The 16,490-nt window shown below is 46.9% G+C and overlaps 1 protein-coding gene across 11 annotated transcripts in view; it reads right to left on the bottom strand.

Annotated features, from left to right (window-relative positions):
• Positions 1-16,490, bottom strand: part of ZNF385A (zinc finger protein 385A) — a 214,061-nt gene that overhangs the window by 15,143 nt on the left and 182,428 nt on the right. For all 11 annotated transcript variants that reach the window (XM_081848984.1, XM_081848980.1, XM_081848983.1 and 8 more), the window contains one exon: positions 54-398. In XM_081848984.1, coding sequence (XP_081705110.1) covers positions 54-398 — 345 coding nt within the window. The remainder of the gene's footprint in view (positions 1-53; positions 399-16,490) is intronic.

Here is a 16,490-nt window from a genome sequence, read left to right as displayed (position 1 = left end):
AATGAGAAATCCTATCTCATGAAAACATGCTCTCCCCCAAAAAAAGTTTTTACCTTTGTTGTGGGCCTCGAGTTGAGACAGTGAATTGACAGCCACTTTGCAAAGTGCGCAGTACAACAGCTTCTTGGCCTTCTCTTCGTCAGGCTTGGTGTTGCCGTTGCTGCTGGGTGCCGCCCCTGAAGTGGCTGGAACTGCAGTTGCCGTAGAAATCTCACCCACCTTCGTCCCCCAAGTTTGCCCGCTCTTGGAACTCTGGCTAGGTTCTGGGCAGGGGGCTGAGTGGAGCGGCGGGGGCGCTGCTGCCGCCGGAGACACCAGACATGGCTGCTTATCTGGAGAGGTGGGAGCAGGGACGGGGGGCACCGTCACCGAACCTCCGATGCCGTTCAGTTGCTCGGCTGCGTGAGAAAAAGAGAAGGCAGTTAAGTAGGGATGGAGCAGGAACAGGGCAGATATAGATACAGAGATACACACACACACACACACACACACACACACACCTATGGCCAGTGCTTAATTTACGAAATGCCAAGTTGGGGGGGGGGGCTCAAAGTAATGATTAATTTCAGCTCAAGCTCACCAGGGCTCTGCCCCAAAATCTTTTCAATTGCAGGGCTTAAGCAGAGAGCAGTGCCAAGCACATCACTACAGTGGTACCTCGGGTTACATATGCTTCAGGTTACATTATTTTTTAAGTGGCTACATCATTTTTTAATTATTTTTTAAGTGCAAGCATTTTAATGCAAAAGTCTCTGTATACAGGGGTACCTCAGGTTACATACGCTTCAGGTTACAGACTCCCCTAACCCAGAAATAGTACCTCAGGTTAAGAACTTTGCTTCAGGATGGGAACAGAAATCGCACAATGGCAGCGCGACAGTGCAAGGCCCCATTAGCTAAAGTGGTGCTTCAGGTTAAGAACAGTTTCAGGTTAAGAATGGACCTCCGGAACGAATTAAGTAATAGTAAACACAGAACACATGGCTCACTGGATAGCTCAGTTGGTTAAGAGTGTGGAATTGATAATGCCAAGGTTGCAGGTTTGATCCCCATATGGGACAGTCATGCATTGCAGGGTAAAGGTAAAGGTACCCCTGACCATTAGGTGCAGTCGTGGCCGACTCCTGGGGTTGCGGCACTCATTTCACTTTATTGGCCGAGGGAGCTGGTGTACAGCTTCCAGGTCATGTGGCCAGCATGACTAAGCTGCTTCTGGTGAACCAGAGCAGCAGACGGAAACGCCGTTTACCTTGAGCTAACTAATCCTCAGGGCCCCTTCCAACTCTACAATTCCGATTCCTGCCCCTCACTACAGAGAGCCAAAGCAAGGTGCCATTATGTATTTATTTTATATACCACTTGATTCTCCTGCCAACCTAGCAGTTCGGAAGTACGTAAAAGTGCAAGTAGATAAACAGGTACCGCTCCGGCAGGAAGGTAAACGGCATTTCCGTGCGCTGCTCTGGTTCGCCAGAAGCGGCTTAGTCATGCTGGCCACATGACCTGGAAGCTGTACGCCGGCTCCCTCGGCCAGTAAAGCGAGATGAGCGCCGCAGCCCCGGAGTCGTCCGCGACTGGACCTAATGGTCAGGGGTCCCTTTACCTTTACCTTTACCACTTGATTACAACAGTCTGTTTAATCACTGTATAGAATGCTCATCAGCTACAATAGAAGTAGAATCAGTTAGCAGCTATCTCAGCGAATGCCTTCCCCGAGCCTCTCCCTATTACAGCAGGTATGGGGGACCTTTGTGCTGCCGAAGGCCACATTTGTTTGAGGGTTAAGTGTTGGGGGCTGCATGCTGGCAGCATATAGGGGCTGGAACTCCTGGTGGATGGAGCCTATGCCAAAACATAGGGTATCCTTTTCTCTCTCTTGGTGCCAACCCCCTTTCCCTCATTTTCTCTCTCCCTGCCACGTACAATCAGAGTTGGAAGGGACAACGAGGGTCATTCAGTCTAACCCCCTGAAATGCAGGAATCTTTTTGACCAATATTGACAATCTGAGATTAAGAGTCTCAAGCTCTACTGACTGAGCTATATGTCTCTCTCTCTCTCTCTCTCTCTCTCTCTCCATGCCAGCCCCCTTTTCCTTATTTTCTCTCTCCTTGCCCCCTGCACAGAGATAGGCTGCAGGTTCCCCACCCTTGCCTTATAGACACACATCCCATTAACAGGTCTGTGTTGCAGGCATGGCACACATCACCTTCCCTGCATCAGGACTAGCTCTGCCACTCTGTCAGGAAATTGGGTCAGATCAAAGGGCTACCACATTGAGGACTGAGCATGCCCAGTGGTCGTGGAATGCAGGCTGATGGTTGGAGGGGGTGGGAATGGAAAACTGGGGGGGGGGGGGAGAGAGAGAGAGAGAGAGAAGGAATGGTGTATTGTGGAAGAGGGCAGAGTTCCAGCTAGCCAACCACAGTTCACCATTTTGTTTGAAGTCCCACTTGTATATTTCTCTATTTCATTCCATCTTAGACAAAGCTAGGAAACTTTTGCTCCTAAGCAGGGGGTGCCAGTACCAATGTATTAATATTTGGCATGCCTTAGATCTGAGCTCTGGCATTCAAAGCAGGTTCCAAAGCTGAGCCCTGGCTTATTAAACCTTGCCTCTGGGGCTGGATTATGGAGACCTCTTTACGAGAGCAAGAGGAGCAAGGCTGTAATACCGCCTGCTAAATATTTTAGTTTATTATTATTTAAAATGCAAATACCATGCCCAGGAGTCCTCAGTTTTATCCTCAGAACACACAAATATATATTGCACATGCATTTGCTTGGCATAATTTATTCTGCTGCCAAGATTGAAAATTAAAATATGTTTTATCATACAAATGTAGATTCAAAGATCAAAGAAGCTAATGAAGAAAGAACAGAAATAAATAAATTCTACTATTCTCTGCCAGAAGAGCAATCTTTAACATGGTTATTCTCTTTCCCCTCTTATTTCCTATTAATGTAATACAGCAGAGCCCATATATTTTATATATTACACACACACAGTTATTCCTCCTGCAATGAGGATTGTTATAATGGTCCTTTGGGGTTCTCAGGAAAACAGATCCTGCGCCAAATACCCCAGATTCTCAGACTTCCAGAGTGAATAGCAGAATATGTCCGAACACAGATGCAGATCTTGTTCACCCAGGAGCTAGGGAGATGACTTTATAGCAGGCAGTCCCCACAAGGCACGACAATGGACTCGTCTGATCACGCTGGGAGCAGAATCAATTATGAACAGTCAGGAGGTGGCTTTGAATGGTCTAATAATGCACCAATTCTCATGCGTGAAGTGTGCCTCCCTAGGGAGATGTGGACAGTTGCTAAATCTCTCTGATCCCTGCCACAATGCACATCCAAGATCATTTAACTCAGATTAGTCCCCTTTTAACATAGATTATCCACCTCGCCACCTTCACCAACAGGGACTTTCCCAAGCCTTTTTAATCGAACCCACTTTAGCGTCTGACCACGGAGAGAGGACCCACTGTGCCTGGCAGGTTGTCCAGATTAATTTAGTGGGGAGTATGACTTTGTGCTTGAGGTATGGCTCTGTCCTCTGACTGACCCAGCAGAAGTGTCTGTTGAGCCCCTCTTCTCTTTCTAAGTCAGCATCACTGATGAAAGAGGCAAAGCTGGGCTCCGAACCTCTGGAAAAACTAGAGCTGCAGCAGAGAAGGCAACCAAAAGCTGAGAAACTCGAGAGAAGGGTATAGCGGGCAGGAGAAAATAAGGAGTTTCAAGGTGTGTACCTGGCAGCAGAAAACAAACTGTTTGCAATACGATGCATTATTCATTGCAAGCAGCTCTGTGAGTAAAAATGGGCCAGTGCAGGAGCTGGAGCTGCCTGTCTGGTGGGGGGGGGGGGAGGCTGCAGTAAGAGCCTCCTGGCAGAAGTGTTGCTGCAGCTTAAAGGGAGGAAGAGGGCCAAGGCTGCTGTGAGGTTGGGGCCGGCACCGGTAGGAATGGCGGATCGGCTCCATCACTGCCCTGACCCTGCCACCACCTTACTCCTCCCCGGTAAGCGAAAGTGATGCTTCTGCAGGGAGATTGTTGCTGAGGCTCTGTTCCGCCAGGTGACCTACTCCTAGGGCAATTGTTTTCTAGGGAAATATGCATTTGAGCTTATATGCCTCTTGCTTCTGAACCGTGTTCGTCAGTCCTGGTGGATTATTATTATTGTTTGTTAAATTTCATCCAAGGATCACAGGGCAGTTTACAATATAAAAGCACAACAATATGTACTGTAAAGGTAAAGGGACCCCTGACCATTACGTCCAGTCATGACCGACTCCGGGGTTGCGGCACTCATCTCGCTTTATTGGCCGAGGGAGCCGGCATACAGCTTCCGGGTCCTGGCGAACCAGAGCAGTGCACAGAAATGCCGTTTACCTTCCTGCCGGAGCGGTACCTATTTATCTACTTGCACTTTGACGTGCTTTCAAACTGCTAGGTTGGCAGGAGCTGGGACCGAGCAATGGGAGCTCACCCCGTCATGGGGATTCAAACTGCCGATCTTCTGATCGGGAAGCCCTAGGCTCTGTGGTTTAACCCACAGCGCCACCCGCATCCCAGTATGTACCATAGCAACAAGCAAAAACAATAAACTCCCCTATAAATCCTCCCAAGGCCTGGGAATGTTTTTGCCGGGCACCTAAAGATATGTAACGAAGGTGCCAGGCAAGCATCCCTGGGGAGACCATTCCTCAACTGGGGAGTCACCGCAGAAAAGGCCTGTTCTCATTTGCTGCCCTCCGGACCTCTCACAGAGGCACACAGAGAAGGGCAACAGATGATGGATGGGGAGGAAAGGGGGGGCTGTCAAAGAAGTAGCTAAATAACTGCCAGCAAATAAATCTGACAGTTGTGGTTTGCAGTTTAAAGTTGGGGGGGTGGGGATAACACTTTTGGGAGATCTGAACTGTTTCCCAACCCTCTTCTCCATCTTTGAGGATGTTTGCCTTTCTAAATCCCTGTTCTCAGCAACCATTCTCCCCACGCAGCTTCACAGCACTCCCCGTGCTTCCATTCCTGCATGTCCTAGAAAACAGAAGGTTTTGCTTCAGTCAGTCCCTGCAGGGTGAACATAGAGCAAACCAATTTGACGGGGGGTTAAACAATGTGATTTAGGAGATCAATAGGAAGTCCAGCCCTCTGAAAACAAAACAAAAAATATTGAGAGAAAACGGTTATGGTCAAATCCAGGAGCTGGCTATCTTATAAAATACATTTATTTGGAGCAAGCACTGGTTTCCTTGCTAATACAGCCCTGATTCGTAGATACAATGGGTGAATTTTCAGCTGCTCTCAAATAGGTAATTACCTACTGGTAAAAAAAACCTCAACTGAAAGCAAGGAGCAATGGCAGGCTTGCAAAGCTATATCCTGTGGAACATATCACAAAGCATGCAAAAACTCTAGTTTTTGCATGAGTTTTTGATGAGTCACTTGGAGTCCTTAAGCACCGAGTCCACAAAGTTCTAGCACAAAGAGAGGATTCAGGCTATGGAGATTAAGTGTGACCTTGCATCTATTAATAGGACCTATTTTTCTTGTTAGTTCTCGGTAATTAAAAAGAAACATGGCTATGAAGATTGGCTCCCTGTTTTCACGCCTGAGAGCATATGACTCGCCTCCTCGCATCATGCCCAAGGCCTATCTGGTCCAACAGCAGCCACTGCCATGTGCTCCTGGGAAGCTCAAAACCAGAGCATGACAAAGGAGAAACTCAGAAGGGATTCTTCCTCCTTCCTCCTAGTAACAGAGACTTGGGGGTCAATGAAACCAATTGGCAGTAGATTCAGGAAAGACAAAAGAAAGGACTTCTTCACAATGCATTACAGACCACAAGAGGAGGCGATGGTCACTGCCTTAGATGACTTGAAAGTAGTTGTGGGGAGCACCACAACTCCACTTGATCTTGCTAAAATACAATTTCCATCAGCCCCTGTAAGCACGGCTAATAGGCAGGGATGATGGGAGTTGTAGTTCAGCAGTATCTGGAGGGCACAAGGTTCCCCACACCTACTTTAAAGGGAGATTAAAAAAGGTAAAGGGACCCCTGACCCTTAGGTCCAGTCGTAGACGACTCTGGGGTTGTGGCGCTCATCTTGCTTTATTGGCCGAGGGAGCCAGCATACAGCTTCCGGGTCATGTGGCCAGCATGACTAAGCCGCTACTGGCGAACCAGAGCAGCGCACGGAAACGCCGTTTACCTTCCCGCTGGAGCGGTACCTATTTATCTACTTGCACTTTGACGTGCTTTTGAACTGCTAGGTTGGCAGGAGCTGGGACCGAGCAACGGGAGCTCACCCCGTCACAGGGATTCGAACCGCCAACCTTCCGATCGGCAAGCCCTAGGCTCTGTGGTTTAGACCACAGTGCCAGTATTAACACCCTTTTGCTTGCCCAAAAGAGTTCAGATAATGTGTGTGTCCTCCAAGCAAAGTCCCCCTCCCTCAAGGATCCACTATGCTCACCTGGGCCACAGGGAGAAGATAGCAGTGACAGTGATCCCCCCCCCTTCAGCAGAGTAGCATTTCTCACTAAGGAAGGGCACCAGGGATGGAGGCCACTGACTGGCAGAAACTGACACCAACAGCGTATTATCTTTTTAATGAAATAAATAACAAATCCCTGCCAAAGGGGCTGAGACTTATGGCCCCAGGGTCCTTCCTCAGTAGGAACAATAGCTGTTGAGGAGCTGCAGCAACTCCACCACCTCCCCCTTCCTGTGCACCAGATAACCTAAGTGTGCTTGCCTTTTATGGGGTCAGGTCATTTGTCCATCCAGCTTGGTATTGCTGCACTGACTGCCAGCAGCTCTCCAGGGCTTCAGGCAGGGGTCTTTCCCAGGGACTGAACCTGGGACCTTATGCATGCAAAACAGATTCTCTCCTGCTGAGCTATGGCCCTTCTCCAAGGAAGAGGAGGCAGTGGTAGGTGCAGAAGATGCAGACTGCATGGGCCTTGCTTGCAGCAGGCACCTCTTACCCATCCCTGAGGTAACGGTAAAGGGACCCCTAACCATTAGGTCCATCTCACTTTACTGGCCGAAGGAGCTGGCGTACAGCTTCCGGGTCATGTGGCCAGCATGACTAAGCCGCTTCTGGTGAACCAGAGCAGCGCACAGAAACACCGTTTACCTTCCTGCTGGAGCAGTACTGAGGAGCAGGAGCAGGGACCGAGCAATGGGAGCTCACCCCGTCGCAGGGATTCGAACCGCCAACCTTCTGATTGGCAACTTCTAGGCTCTGTGGTTTAACCCACAGCGCCACCCGCGTCCCCCTGAAGTAAACATACTCACAAATAAATAAAAACTCTCAAACAGTCGGAGTTAAAGCAAGCACCTGCCTCTGCTCAGCCCACAATTCCTAACACAAAATTCGCCTTTTTTTGGCTTTTTTAGCTCAATGAGCTACCAGTTGTTTTCAGCAAGCTTTCTCTCACCTCCTTGTGCCAATGTATGTGTTATACACACACACACACTTGAAAAAAACACATCTCCAGGGATAAAGCTATTTATCTGCAGTGTGCAAGAAGTGGACGGTTTACTTCTCCACTTATATGTACGGTCCTTTTAAAATTCAATCAGGGAAGAACTGCTTGAGCTAATTTTTAAAAAGACACTTCATCATCCTACCATATTCCAAAGTGATGTATTTATTACTGGGTGGTAAGTATACGGCAGAACATTTTGCAGGGAAAGCTGCCGGTACTTCTGGAAGCTTCTGGCAGTCGACGTGCATTTTGTGACGGGGTAAATTGGGTGCAAGAAATGTCTGTCTTATTTTAACTATTATGCCTCATTTGAATTACCCCAAAGTTTGATGAAGTGCAATATAAAAATGATGTTTAAACAGTCCTTATTTGTTGTGACTGATTAAAATGAAGAATAAACCACAGGTACCAGATATGTGCATATGTACACTGTACAGATTCTACATCCATTCAGCCCCAGACAGCCAGCATTGCTATTGGTCAGGGATGATGGGACTTGTAGTCCCAACAACATCTGGTGCTCCACAAGTTCCACCAAACCCTGAACTAGAGTGATGAAGCTGGATGCAGAAGTGGGAAATCCCTCCTCAGCCCTTGGTCACGGCACAATTGCTGAAGCTTATTTCACAGGCAATTATTACAAAGGCAATTGTTCCCTGGAGGCATAGAAACATAACAAATATATATATCCTGATAAGTGGTATCAGTCAGGCTCATTGTTAAGCCAATGTCTATCATCAAAAGTGTAACTGAAGTTGCAATGCAATGCACATGTAACTGGAGAGTACATCCCATTGAACAAAATTGTAACTTACATGTCAGTAAAAATGCATAGAACAACATTGGAAGGCTGCAATCCTAAACACATTTACCTGGGGGGTAAGCACCACTGAACAGAATGAGACTTACTTCTGAACACATTGGATTGTGTTGTGAAACTCTTCTGATTAGGTTTCTTTAAAAAAAAAAACAAAAAAAAAACAACAACCCAAAACCTTCACCCTTGACTCATGAGGCCATTAGCTAAGCCTTCTGAAACACAGAGCTTCTGTCTCTAAAATGGGCAGTCTGGTTTGTCCTTATGACAATGTACTTGGGTAACACCACTTCAATTCCCAATATTGAAAGTACAGAATGAGACCTCCAGTGAGGCAGAGCATACACACCCCCAACCTGGCCAAGAAACAGCTTCCATTCTCAAAGTGTTCCTACCATCAAAATATTTCTCTTAATGCTCAGCCAGAGAGCATGAACATGCTCCTCGTTGAGCAGACAAGAGGCCCATCAAGTCTTGCGTCCTGTTGGCCACAGTAGGCAGCCAGATGTTTACAAGAAGCCCCCGAAACAGTCAAAGGCAACAGTCAAAGAATAACCAGGATCTGGCAGCTGTCATAGGCAATAGCTATTCATGGGCCTGGCACGTTTATGAATGGCATGAGGAAAACTTTCCGACACTCTTCTAAGAGCCTGCACCCTGTGACACCAAAGTCCATCAAAATTCACTATTTATTGTGGGAAGAAGGGTTTTATTTTGTCTTTTCCAAAGGGCTGTCACATAGATGATGGAACAACCCCACTACAATTGCTTCAGATGGTACAGCCAGGACCAATGGGTTCAAATTAGGTAGATCATTTAGACTAATTCTTAGGAAGAGCAGGGGCCCCTTTTCTTTTTAAGCAGAGGTTGGATGGCCTCCTAGCAGGGGTGCTGTTCCAGTGGATTTCTTGCATTGGCTGGGGGTGTGTGGACGAAATAGCTGCTGTGGTCCCTTCCATCTCCAATTTCCTACCAATCAATTCCACTAAAGGACCCTGTGTTCTACCATTGTGGGAGAGAGTAAAACTTCTCTCCATCCACTTTCTAAACACCGTAAAGGTAAAGGGACCCCTGACCATTAGGTCCCGTCGTGGCCGACTCTGGGGTTGTGGCACTCATCTCGCTTTATTGGCCGAGTCGGTGTACAGCTTCCGGGTCATGAGGCCAGCATGACTAAGCCGCTTCTGGCGAACCAGAGCAGCGCACGGAAACACCGTTTACCTTCCCACTGGAGCAGTACCTATTTATCTACTTGCACTTTGACATGCTTTCAAACTGCTAGGTTGGCAGGAGCAGGGACCGAGCAACGGGAGCTCACACCGTTGCGGGGATTTGAACCACTGACCTTCTGATTGGCAAGTCCTAGGCTCTGTGGTTTAACCCACAACGCCACCCGCGTCCCCTCTAAACACGATGCATATTTTAAAAACATATCTCAGGTGTGGTTCCATCTCATCATCTCTGGCCGCCCAGCTAAAAATCGCAAGGAAAGCTCTCCAATCCCCTGATCATTTGGCTCTCCCCCCCCCCCCCTTAAAGCACTATGCCCTCCCTTCTGAGAAGGAGTAAGCAGACATTTGCACAGTATTCCAGATGCAGCCACACCATCGGTTTACATAAAGGCATTAGGAGAGCAGCTGTTTTATTTTCAATCCCTTTCCTAATAATCCCTCGCATGGGATTTCTTCACAGCGGCTGCACACTGGTCTCACTGAGCCACTTGGCATAAGCTCACGATCTCTTCCCAGACTGTCCCTGAATATGCAAAGTTAGGATTTTTGTTTTTTTAGTTTTGTCCCAATGTGCAACATTTCCCACTTGCCCTTAGCTCCATTTGCCGTTTTGCTGTGCTGGGTCTTCATGGTGCCCTTTCCTGGGAGCTTGAGTTCAGCAACCTCTTGGTTCCCCATCCCTGTGCTAAAGCAATAACCTGTGTGTGTGTGTGTGTGTGTGTGTGTGTGCGCGTGTGTGTGTATACAGTATAAAGTAAGCGGCACACAAAACACTAGAAAACCATTCTACGTTCTAAATCTTATATTAATAATCCAAAAATTGAGAGAGCTATGTACAAGATCTACTACAGAAGCCACAAACAGAACACTCATTTCCTGAAGAAAGAAATTAAATATTATAGCTTAATCTAAGAAGAAATGTAACATATGGACTTGAATGTTTATAAATATATCAAAACCGTGAGAGAGAATTTACTGAAGAAGCCCGAGACTCTACCTGGGTGAAACAGGTGACAAACGCCGGCACCCTGTCTAACTCTTGTGCTTAACATCACCGACACTTCGTTTGATCAAACCTATTCTCGTTGATATCTAACCCTTGAGCGTAACATCGCCGACACTGTTTGATCCAACTTACCTTTGTTGATATCTACGGGAGCCTGGTTAAAGGAACCTTTAAAGACTGAATCTTCCTTTTGGACACAATTTGAATGAGTTTTCTGTTTGTAGCTTCTGTAGCAGATCTTGTACATAGCTCTCTCAATTTTTGGATTATTAATATAAGATTTAGAACGCAGAATGCTTTTCTAGTGTTTTGTGTGCTGCTTATGTGCTGCTTACTTTATACTGGTCTATTACGAGAATTGGCAGCATAGGTTCATTTCTCCAGTATTTGGATATATATGATGGCTAGGGCTGTTACAGACATCCGAATAAAATTGTCCTGACAGCCCAATATAGGCAAGACTGTTAGTTTTGACACCCTTGCACACAGATAAAGTAAACAGCCCACAGCAGATGTCCAATGTGCGTGGATTTTCCAATGTGACCTAAAGCATTCCTGACACCTTCCTTCCCCACACAGAATGACCTGGATCAGGGAACAGGCCTAGCAGTAAAATGTTTTCTTCTCCATTTGCCATGACGTTGTCCCTATGCTTCCCTACCTCAGTACTGCCAGCTGAATACAACCAGTCTTACAAATAAGTACACAAGGGTTACTAGCCTGCATGCCCCCCCCCAAAAAAAATTACTAGACTTCTAGTAGGTTGTATTTCTATGCTAGTTCTATGCCATAGAAGGAAGCTCCATTCTCTGTGGCTCATGCTGAAACGCAGGTTATTCATCCCTTAGCAGGCAAGTGTTTCCCCCCTCCCCCGCCCCGCGCACAAAGAAGTCTTCTACCAAGTGGATTGCTGAAGTTCTGGAGTCACCCAGTCCTTCACCTCTGCTAACACTCTGCATTTCTATACTGGGAATTTTAAAAAAGGGCTTTCCTTCCTCCATGGCTAGCACAGAAACCAAGTGGCCTCTCCCACCTGTGCTTCTGCTCACCTGCACAGAATTCCTGGTCACCTATGGTGACCAAGCGAAACTTGGGTGTCCAGTTGTTTTTGGACTACAACTCCCACCATCCCTGGCTAGCAGGACCAGTGGGTCAGGGATGATGGGAATTGTAGTTGAAAAACTGCTGGGGAAACCCTGTTCTACACCATGGCTGGGGAACCTGTGGTCCTGAAAATGTTGTTGAACATCAGCTCCAATCATCCCTAACAATGCTGGGCAAAACAAAATAAAAAAATTCCTTCCAGTAGCACCTTAAAGACCAACTGAGTTAGTTCTAGGTATGAGCTTTCGTGTGCATGCACACTTCTTCAGATAGAAGAACTGCTGGGCAGTTGGTGATGGGAATTAGAGTCCAACAGTGGTCAGGGATTATGGAAACTGCAGTCCAAAAACAGCTAGAGACCCAAGTTTGGGAAACACTGCCCTAAATGCTCTCAAGGCTTTCTGCTGGGTGCCTTCGTTTCACCCAGTCTTCCCTTCCGCCAGCTGGGTTTCAGCTGCAGAAAGATGAGAACGAGCCCAGGCTTCTAGTGCTTTCAGCTCCCTTGGCTTCAGCTGGGATTTGAACCTTGTTTGCTGTGGTCACGGGGTTTAGAAGACTTAGGGAAGAGACATCGAGCATGTGACTCAACTCCCTCAAGACAAGAACCTTTTAAGGCAAGCTGGCACTTTTCCAGGACGTTTGAAAAGGAAAGCGTTGCTCCCTCCGCCATATAGCAACCCACCACAGCCTTGAGCCAGAAGGGACAAAGGATCCGATCTATAAATAAGGACATTTCTCTGATAATAAATGCTGGAAATGTAAAGGAACTGAAGGTACATTCTTTCACCTTTGGTGGACGTGCCCAAGGATTAAGGCTTTCTAGGAGATGATCTATAATGAAATGAAAAAGGTATTTAAATATACTTTCCTGAAGAAACCAGAGGCCTTTCTCCTGGGCATAGTCGGCCAACTGGTGCCAAAGAAGGATAGAACTTTCTTTATGTACGCTACAGCAGCAGCAAGAATACTCATCGCAAAGCATTGGAAGACACAAGACCTACCCACCCTGGAAGAATGGCAGATGCAAGTAATGGACTACATGGAAATGGCGGAAATGACTGGCAGAATTCGAGACCAGGGAGAAGAGTTGGTGGAAGAAGATTGGAGGAAATTTAAAATCTACTTACAGAAACATTGTAAAATTTTCGAATGTTGATGACATTGAAATTAAATGAAGGGGTTCTAGTAATAAGGTAAAATAAGAATATGCAAGAATGGATTGATATTAGATGAAAACTTGAAGCTATAATATGTGAGGAAAAATAATCAAGGATAAACTAACAGGATATGAATTTGCTGAACCAATTTTTAAATGGAATACAAAAAAGGGAGGCGTGAGGAAGTCAGGAAAATAAGTTAACTAAAGATGAGAAACTAAAAAAAGAGGGATTTTTGTTTTTTGTTTTTTCTTTTTTTCTATGTTAAATGTCTGTATTTTTGTATTTTTGTATTTTTGTATTTTTCTTGTGTTTTTTCTATTTACTCTTATAACTTCTTTATTGTTAAAATTTAATAAAATATCATTTAAAAATATATATATATAAATAAGGACATTTCTGCAGATTTCTGAGTCGGCGGCAAAACAGGTCGATCCCAGCTCCAAATATCAATATGAACACGGCACCAATTCCCTCCTGACTCTCCTTCCTTGGTTTCATCTACCCAGTATGCTCCTCTGCCCTGGAGCTGGAGACGGAGGGCTCATCCACACTTCTGCTTGTCCCGCACTTGCTGGGTGGGGAGGAGCCATTACGTTAACCTCCTGGCAGGTGGGGCACTTCCAGGCAGGGAAAGGAGGTTTTTGTTGTTGTTTAGTTGTGTCCGACTCTTCATGACCCATGGACCAGAGCACGCCAGGCACTCCTGTCTTCCACTGCCTCCCGTAGTTTGGTCAAACTCAGGCTGGTAGCTTTGAGAACACTGTCCAACCATCTCGTCCTCTGTCATCCCCTTCTCCTTGTGCCCCCAATCTTTCCCAACATCAGGGTCTTTTCCAGGGAGTCTTCTCTTCTCATGAGGTGGCCAAAGTATTGGAGCCTCAGCTTCACGATCTGTGCTTCCAGTGAGCACTCAGGGCTGATTTCCTTCAGAATGGAGAGGTTTGTTCTTCTTGCAGTCCATGGGACTCTCAAGAGTCTCCTCCAGCACCAGAATTCAAAAGCATCAATTCTTCAGCGATCAGCCTTCTTTGTGGTCCAGCTCTCAGTTCCATACATCACTACTGGGAAAACCATAGCTTTAACTACACGGACCTTTGTTGGCAAGGTGATGTCTCTGCTTTTTAAGATGCTGTCTAGGTTTGTCATCGCTTTTCTCCCAAGAAGCAGGCGTCTTTTAATTTTGTGGCTGCTGTCACCATCTGCAGTGATCATGGAGCCCAAGAAAGTAAAATCTCTCACTGCCTCCATTTCTTCCCCTTCTATTTGCCAGGAGGTGATGGGCCCAGTGGCCATGATCTTCGTTTTTTTTGATGTTGAGCTTCAAACCATATTTTGCACTCTCCTCTTTTACCGTCAATAAAAGGTTCTTTAATTCCTCCTCACTTTCTGCCATCAAGGTTGTGTCATCTGCATATCTGAGGTTGTTGATATTTCTTCTGGCAATCTTAATTCCGGCTTGGGATTCATCCAGTCCAGCCTTTCACATGATGAATTCTGCATGCACCCTCGGGAGTGCCAGACTGCCCCTGCCAATGTGTCTGCACCATGCCTGTCTCTGTACCATCTCTCCCTCTCTCTCTCCCTGCAAGCAACGGCAATCCACCTGCTGGGAAACCTGTGTGGCAGCTCTGCCCTACCAGAAAACCACGCCTGCCACGCACCTCGACTTGTGGGTCCCATTAGCTGCTCTGTAGAATGTCTCAGGCCGGCCCTGTCTATATGCTCCATCACCACCGGATCACAGTTGTTGCTCTATTTAGCTCGAAGCAGACAGCTATTATTAGATCCAATTTTGAAGAATTGCAATCAGACTGAGCTGGGGATGGTTTCTGGGCTCAGGCAGAAGCCTACTTGGACCAGCTCAGTCGAAACCAAAACAGCCCGGCCCAGATTAACGTGTCAACAGAATAAACAGCGGCCCTGGCTCAGGAGCCAGGCATGTGCTCCGAATTATGCCGTCCCCCAAAAGCAATAATTTCATTAACACAGCTGCAACAAAAAAAAAAAGAGAGAAACAAAAAGGCTCCCTAGCTCAGCATGCAGCATGGACAGCAAGAACGGGGCTAAGGCATTACAGTGGCTCCTTTTCTGCAGAGAAGGCAAGGGTTGGGCTTACGTGCCACTGCCTAGTGACAGACTCGGGTTCCTACAGGGAGACAAGGAACCTATGTCTCCCTATAGATATTGACAGACTCCAGCTTCCATCATGCCTGACCATTGGCCATGCTGGCCGGGGCTGGTAGGAGCTGGAAGGCAGCAGGCACTCTGCTCCTGGTTTAAAGGATCAACTTCTTCCCATTAAAACACAGCTCTGGTTTCAACCTGGGAACTCCAGGGCCAAGAAGGATGGATGTCACTGATCTAGGGAGCAGAGAGAGTGGTGATCTCTTTCTAAATGTCCAAATGGACAGAGGTCAAGCTAGCACAATCTGATGCTGGAGAAGACATGTGACAACTGTGAAGAAGAGGAAATTCTGGGATGTGCCCATCTACCACCCTGTAGCACGGTGTTATTGGCCAAAATCCACTCTCATATAGAAGAGTACCCCCCTGCCCTCCCCCTGGCTTAAGCCTGTCTGCAATTCCTGGCTTTTTATTTCAGATGTGTAGAGGCAGGATGTTCTGGGGTTGAGCAAAGGGCTTTTCTTTCAAAACTAGCCCCGGCCCTGTATATTTTAACAGCAACGTGACACAACTGAAGTCTCCGGTGGCCTGGAAGAAAAATGACAGAAGAAACTTCACCACCTACATCTACATGGTTCAAACTGTTGTCCAAGGTGCAGGAACAGACCCTTAAAAAAAAAAAAGAGCTAGCAGTCTGATCTCTCACTTGTATTAAGCCTAGACTCCCTATGCCATGCCTCTTTCCCCAAGAACCTTCACTTTATTTACTTCAAGGCTGTGATCCTGCCATAAAACAAAGGGTTTGGCTTGGTGCAGCCGTGAGATTCCTGAAATTCCCAGCTTTCCAATTGTTTTCATTTGCAAATTCCCAGCTTTCCATTGTTTTCATTTGCATCTTACCCTGTCTGCCTTTCAGGATCTTAAAAAGGCGTGTGCGTGTGATACTGCACAGGCGCACCCCCCACACCCCACGAGACAGAACTTGCGAGCTTGCCAGCCCAGCATGTGGTTCCTATTCATACATAAGATCAGTGAATCCTAGCCTACCAAGCTTCGGTTGTCCGCTTTCTCCCAGAAAGGAAGAAATGTGGAAGAAATGAGCAGAATTGGGAAGGCAGACTTCCTGTCCCAGCTGCATCCCTCTTCCCCCTCCGGAGAGTAATCTCACTTAATGCGCAAGCTGGTTCAGGGCTGGGACAGAAGCAGCGTTGCCAGGATGCAAGGAGCAAGGAACGGATGCTCTGCCTCTGCAGTTGCTCTGCACCAAATGTGTGTGATGTCTGGTGCCCATTTCAACCCGCAACCTCCCCCCACCCCCCGGAGATCCCAACTTCCCTTCCTTCTTTTTAAACGAGTTTGTAATCTTTGTGGCTGTGAAGATAAGCTTGCAAATACAAAGGGAGTTCGGTCATCAGTATTCTGCCCAAGTCGTTGTTCCTCTTTGGACTTGAGCGTGCAGATGTGAATTAAGCAGAACCCCAGTATGCACACATTGGTACAACTTACTCAGCTGATTTGCCAACAAAGGTCCGTATAGTTAAAG

This window comes from Podarcis erhardii (assembly GCF_964252035.2).
Source record: "Podarcis erhardii genome assembly, chromosome: 2".
In the NCBI taxonomy this organism is placed as follows: Eukaryota; Metazoa; Chordata; class Lepidosauria; order Squamata; family Lacertidae; genus Podarcis; species Podarcis erhardii.
The sequence above is the reverse complement of the archived record's forward strand: the minus strand, read 5'-3'. Positions and strand labels throughout refer to the sequence as shown.